The sequence below is a fragment of the Panicum hallii genome, chromosome 6 (assembly GCF_002211085.1).
Source record: "Panicum hallii strain FIL2 chromosome 6, PHallii_v3.1, whole genome shotgun sequence".
In the NCBI taxonomy this organism is placed as follows: Eukaryota; Viridiplantae; Streptophyta; class Magnoliopsida; order Poales; family Poaceae; genus Panicum; species Panicum hallii.
The window spans coordinates 31298477-31304273 of record NC_038047.1 but is presented as its reverse complement, the minus strand read 5'-3'; the positions used below and the strand labels follow the sequence as shown (position 1 = coordinate 31304273).

The following is a 5797-nucleotide window of genomic DNA, read 5'->3' as shown; positions in this document are numbered from 1 at the left end:
GCGTAACTACGAGTTTTACTGTCGTCTGACACCGCAGCGAGTTTGTAGGCTCACTCATAAGAGGGATTTTATTGGAACTGAAACTGAATTCAGTCCCTAAAAGTTGAAGCATAGAGGGTTTCATTTGTCAGTTTATAAAATAAATATTTATAGACCGGGAATCCTAGCAACTACTCTCTCCGTTCTAAATTGTAGATTGTTTTAGCAAATTTAGATTTATAGATTTTGCTATGTATAGAAGGCATATATATATAGGTGCATAGAAAAAAATTATGTATGTAGTTTTGTCAAAACGACATACATTTTGCCATAAAAAATCAATATCCCGACTGCATCCCACTACAAAACTCTTATTTACACCAAACAAACAAGAGATTTCTAGGCTTTCATTCCCTACTACCAATAACCTTTAGGGCTTTATTCATATATAAACGGCATGCCCAAACCAGACAAACAATCGATAGGAACAAAGTTGAAGCTTCTGTACATAATTATACAAAGTGTTATTATGCGTTTATGCTATTACTGAATAAGGCCAAGGGCCCTTCAGCAGCAACACACAACAACAAACGTGTTGAGCAATCCTATTCCTACAGGTTATAGTATTCAACAAGGTTGAAACAGAAGGGCCAACCTATTACTCATAGGTCTGTACAGAAACAACAACTCCGGTTTTGATGAATCCTTAAAAATGAGGACATAGCTGGATCTCCAAAGGCAGAAATATTAGTCAAAACTGGAGAAATACTGATTTCTGAAGCACTTTGCAACCATCTGCATGCCATCCAATGATTTCATTACAACCAAAGGGTAATGTTGAGTACAAACTTTGTACACCAAACGTCCAAAACCAACTATTCACATTGTCACTGAAAAGATAAATATTCACTGTCATTTACATCTAACCACAACAGCTATTATGCCATGGTATTAAGGCCCGCTGCATTGTTACAAGAAACAGCCCAGCATCGATGATCGCAGGAAGGTGATAGACATAACTCCACACACTCTTTACTTTGGCCGTGTACATGATCCAACCAAGCAACTTGCCAAGTCGTCATGCTTCCAGAATTCAAACTCAGAAAGATCGCAAGAATTAGCACATTGGAGATACCAGCAGTGCAATGCTTCACGGTCTCCTGCCAGACTCCATCGACTCCAAGATAGGGCTGGTGTCTCTCAGGGCAATGCCGCCATGTCCTTCTTCTTCATCTTCAAACTCTGTAGGTCTTATTTCAAATGAGTTCGCATTGCCATTGCTGTGCGTTTCAGCTAGCTGTTGGAAGTATGCATGAGGCCATATAGCTGCAAATGCATAGGAACATAAACACTTGGTAAAATATATTGACAGAAGTCTAAAATATCATCAGCATATATTATATAGGAGGGGGAAGGTACCATCATTATCAAAGGGATACGGGAAGAATTGCAGGTAACAGAATGAAGCAACCGTAAGACCTGAAAAGAAGAAAGAAGGTTTAGACTGGCACTCCACGTATGACTTCTGACTGTGAAGGGTCAAGGATATTCTAAATGTTAAATAGAAAAATGGCATCAAAGTAGCAGACCTAAGATGCCTCCTGCAAACACATCTTGCCAGTGATGCCAGTAATCATCAACCCGAGAAACTGCCACAAGTGATGCAACAAGTAGAGGCAGAAATACTAAGCACAGTTTTGCAATATGACCTTTGCGATCAAAAGCTTTAAGTTTGCCAGCCAAGTACCACGCCAGAAAACCTAGACCAGCAAAAGACCCTGCAGAAGATGAGGATAGGAACAGGTTCATCAGGTTATCTGCTGAAACAATATGGGGGGATACCATATTATGGCTAACAGGGCAAGCAAATAGAAACTCTCAAAGCTGTATTGAGATTAAGAACATGTGAACAACCTGCTCAGTGGGTGATCCATGCTTGAAAATGATATGCTGAATTGCTGAAATCATAGGTTGCTAATATGTATTGTTTATATTGGCCAGTCATGCCATGGAAATTGTGTAATGTCTAATGTGTGACAGGGATGATGAAAGGATAATCATCTGATTGTCAGACATTAAGATGAAACAGCAATTCCAAGTGCACAGTAGCTAAATCATTCTTAGTGTATATGTAACATGAAAGGACAGAAATCACAGGACATTATCAAATTAAAGGAGAGCTTCAGTTATAATCTAACAGCATATTCAGGCTAGAGGTATTAATGTAGACAAAAATTGTGACAGCACAGTGTCAAAATCATTGAACTTTGCCAATTTGATGCTTACTTGGATTAGTTGTATGCTGATTTCTCATTTCTTATTAGCATACATTGTACTATTTAAGTGTTCCCTTTCCTCTAGAAAAGGATGGAACTACAATAGAAGGTATTTAATACAGAGACTTGATATTACGTAAATGAAGTCCTTATCGTTTTCCTCCGAACTCATTCTGAAATTCTTCTATAAGATTGAACCAATAGAACAAACTATTGGCTAATGCAATAGTAGAGCACAAAAAATAAACAATGACTAAAATAAACTGATCGACTAGTACAAGGATTCAGAAGAGCAAGTGTCTGATGTGTAGAAACAATCACATGCCTGAATTCAGACAGTTATGATAACTGCATGCCAAGATAGTCAACCAATGAACAAATTAGCTACAAAGCTACAAATTGTCACTAGGAGCACAATGGACATAATGTACCAAAATATTCTGTTTCTTACATGAAGAATGCCCACTTGGGAAGCTCTTGTGACCTTCTTTGATGACACTCTTTTCTCCATGGCAAATGACATCAGTGGTGATATTATCATAATTCTGGAAAACAAATATAGGATTTAGTAAGTACTTGAGGTTTGAGAGCATGTCAATAAGAATGAATTTTTTCATATGGAAAACAATGACATTGGTGGAAGAACTTTACAGGTACGCCGTCAGGGAAACAGCGCCAAAAGAAGTCTGGGCGAGGGCGGCCAACACCATCCTTAATTGCATCGGTAATCACAGCAGTTATAAGCACTGAATATAAAATCCCTGTACAAATTTTATAGTTCAACACAAACTGACGGTGTCGCTGAATAACTCAATATTAATATATAGAGAGGGTAATGTACCTAGTATGCCATGGTGTAAATCATAGACATTTTTCTTTTTAAAGTAAATTCCAGCAAAGACAAACCAGGGTAGCACAATTGCAATCAGCTGTAATCAAGAAAAGGCTAGACTGAGAAACAAATTGTGCATAACACACAGTTAAATCAATATATGGAGTCATAAGAAAATTTAAAGTAAAGCAAGAACATACTGGAACAGCCCAAAATGGAATTGTGTTGCCCTTTAGAGGATAGCGCAAGTCAGTCATCATATCCCGTCCAACAAAGCGGTGAAAAGGCTCAATTATGTTTAGCAGTCCGTCAAGGACAGCAAGGCAGAGGAGTATGATCCAATCATACATATGTAATCTTGCCACTTTGGTGCCATGGGACCTTATTGTGTGGCAACCTAGCTGGATATCAGCCATTCTCCCTGGAATGGAAGAGCAAAAGAAAGAAATTTGCAGTGAGCAAAAAGAAGAGTTATATATGGATTCTAGATGCCGTAAATTTTAGGAGTGTGCAAATGAAACCAGAACAGAATCATCAAACATCTCAATGTAGATTGAATTCTCATGTGGTCTAAAGTTTGCCAATTTTTCAATGTTATGAAAGCAATAAAACTTTATTCCATAAAGCTTGTAGTATCCAGAAAACAGAAACCATGTAAACATTTACAATGGATCGAAGAGAACCAAAGTTACAAGTTAGTAGCATTGAGAAAATCAGTTCAACGGCATCATATAGATTTGAAAGAAACAAGCATTGAATCTGCCAGACAATTATTTAGTCCAATATAATCATGGCAAGGGCAAGGCCAGAAATGACCAAATATTTTTAAGAAAATCTGATGGTAAGATGCATTTGTCGTTTAAGGTTTACTAGAAAGAAAGGATTGTGAGTAACTTCAGAGAGTGGCAACTGGCAACCACACTTCCTTGGTTGAAGCATTGGATAACTTCCCCTTCAACAGAATATGAAGCCCAGTACAATAGCCGATGTAACTTGAAGGGCTACTGGTGGATACAATTGAAGTACTATTTCTTGCAACTCAGGACGAAGTAATTCATTTTACTGTTTTAAGTAAAAAAATAATATGAAAGCCTCAGGAAAACAACAAGGTGCTTGAAAGAGCCAGCATTTTGAAACAATCACCCATTTTAGGGTTAACCTAACTACCACAAAACTGAGGCAGTGCATGTATAAGTCTGCTTAGAAGCTATAAATGGCAAAAAAAACCAATAGAACAAGAAGGTCGAAACTTTCATTCTGCAGAAGCAGAGCACTGCTAACTCTACCACTGTAATAACGATTTGTGGGCAGACCCAACTGCATAGAAGCAATTGGCAACTAATTACTCGAGAAAGGATGGGAGTGTTTCCATATAAAATTCAGAAAGTTAGAAGCACAAAAACTTGAAGATGGACAGCAACACACTGGTTGACACCAGCTGCTGATCCCCACCAAACTAGACATAGATTTCTTACTGAAACACGTGTCCAAATTTACTCCTCTCAACAGTAGGCATCTAATCATAATAAGCAAGCATTTCTCATTCGAAAGAAATTGAAAACAATTCCCATGTAGACACATTTAAACCTAATTTCTGTAGTGCGAGGACATGCTCCTGAATACAAAAGAATAGGAAGAGGGAGAGCTTACGAACTCACTCCCCCCTCCCTCACGGAGAAGGCGCTGGTTCAGATCGATTCCCGGACACCTCGGCCGCGCTGCGAGAACTGCCCCAAAAGTATTCTCATTTAATCAGCGGAAGAAACGCAACCGAAAAGAATGTTCCAGCAACGGAAGCGGGGGAACGCTCGGAGCCTCCTGACACACTTACCACTCCGAAGTCCGAATCAGGGTATCCGCCGCCGGCGCCGCCGCGAGCAGCCGAGCGAGGCGGTCCCGGACCGACTTCGCCGGAACAGAAGACGACCAAGAACACAGCCTGTCACCCCCCGCAAACTGGGTTCCTGTACTTGAATTCAAAAAAGAACTCAATCGGGCTATCCGGCACAAGAATCTTCCAAAGGCAGATCTTTCTTATTAGAAAGCAAAAGTAAAGAGGAAGGGATTAGTGAGAAAGGAGGAGAAGAGCGCGTGTTCTTGCGGGGCGGACCTGCAACGGAACGGAACGGAGCTCTGGAATATCTGGCCGGCCGTCGGAGTTGTGCGCGGCTGGGGCTAGGCTCACACTAGGCCAGTAGCGATAGGAGATTGGAGATTGAACACAGTGGAGGCGGTACTAGCGACGGCCGACGGGAGGAGACGGGTGGACTCGCTCTGACTGCTGCCGTCTCCCTGGTTGCGATCCCAGCCGTCGGATGGAGCGCGCGCTGGCCGGATCTACGTAACCGCGATACGCGGATTATTAGCCGAAAAACTGCTCCGCGTTCATCGTCGCCTCTGTTACCGACAATTTGGGTACTCAAGCAGGTTTCAGATTGCATCGCTGGCTTTGTTGACGTTGGAAAGATTGCTGATAGAGGGGCGAAAGCTGCCACCGTGCTCCGTTTCCGTAGCACAACTCCTTTCTGCCGACCGATCGGAACATAGTAGCGGCCCGCTGTAAAAGTAAAGTAGGTACTTTGTGAATTTCATGGCTGGAGAGAAAAGTTCCAAGTTCAGAATTGAGATATATCTTGTACTAGGTTATGCTGTTTGATTCAAAGTTAACATGCATCCTAGGAAATTATTAAGACGATGACTGCAATCTGCA

The 5797-nt window shown here is 40.9% G+C and overlaps 1 protein-coding gene across 3 annotated transcripts; it reads right to left on the bottom strand.

The window, feature by feature from the left end:
* Positions 1 to 775: 775 nt before the first annotated feature.
* LOC112896736 (lipid phosphate phosphatase 2-like) lies at positions 776 to 5514 on the bottom strand. Of its 3 annotated transcripts, none has more exons than XM_025964854.1 (10): positions 5198 to 5514; positions 4919 to 5051; positions 4746 to 4814; positions 3288 to 3508; positions 3097 to 3184; positions 2907 to 3016; positions 2707 to 2800; positions 1569 to 1757; positions 1399 to 1458; positions 776 to 1305 (listed from the first exon to the last, which is right to left on the bottom strand). In XM_025964854.1, exons 4-10 carry the CDS (start codon positions 3501 to 3503, stop codon positions 1130 to 1132), a joined length of 933 nt encoding a protein of 310 aa, XP_025820639.1. In that variant the 5' UTR covers positions 3504 to 3508; positions 4746 to 4814; positions 4919 to 5051; positions 5198 to 5514; the 3' UTR covers positions 776 to 1129. The 3 variants fall into 3 exon arrangements, with proteins under 3 accessions (XP_025820639.1, XP_025820636.1, XP_025820637.1); XM_025964851.1 differs by having other exon boundaries at positions 4738 to 4814; positions 5198 to 5508; XM_025964852.1 differs by lacking the exon at positions 5198 to 5514 and having other exon boundaries at positions 4738 to 4814; positions 4919 to 5191.
* Positions 5515 to 5797: the final 283 nt, after the last annotated feature.

Bases quoted from the DNA above. Each gene is read 5' to 3' on its own strand.
- LOC112896736 (XM_025964854.1), bottom strand. From the start codon at position 3,503: ATGGCTGATATCCAGCTAGGTTGCCACACAATAAGGTCCCATGGCACC. The intron at 3,185-3,287 runs GTATGTTCTTGC...TCTTGATTACAG, and splicing joins TTCCATTTTGGGCTGTTCCA to CTGATTGCAATTGTGCTACC. The intron at 1,758-2,706 runs GTAAGAAACAGA...CATCTTCTGCAG, and splicing joins CCCAAGTGGGCATTCTTCAT to GGTCTTTTGCTGGTCTAGGT.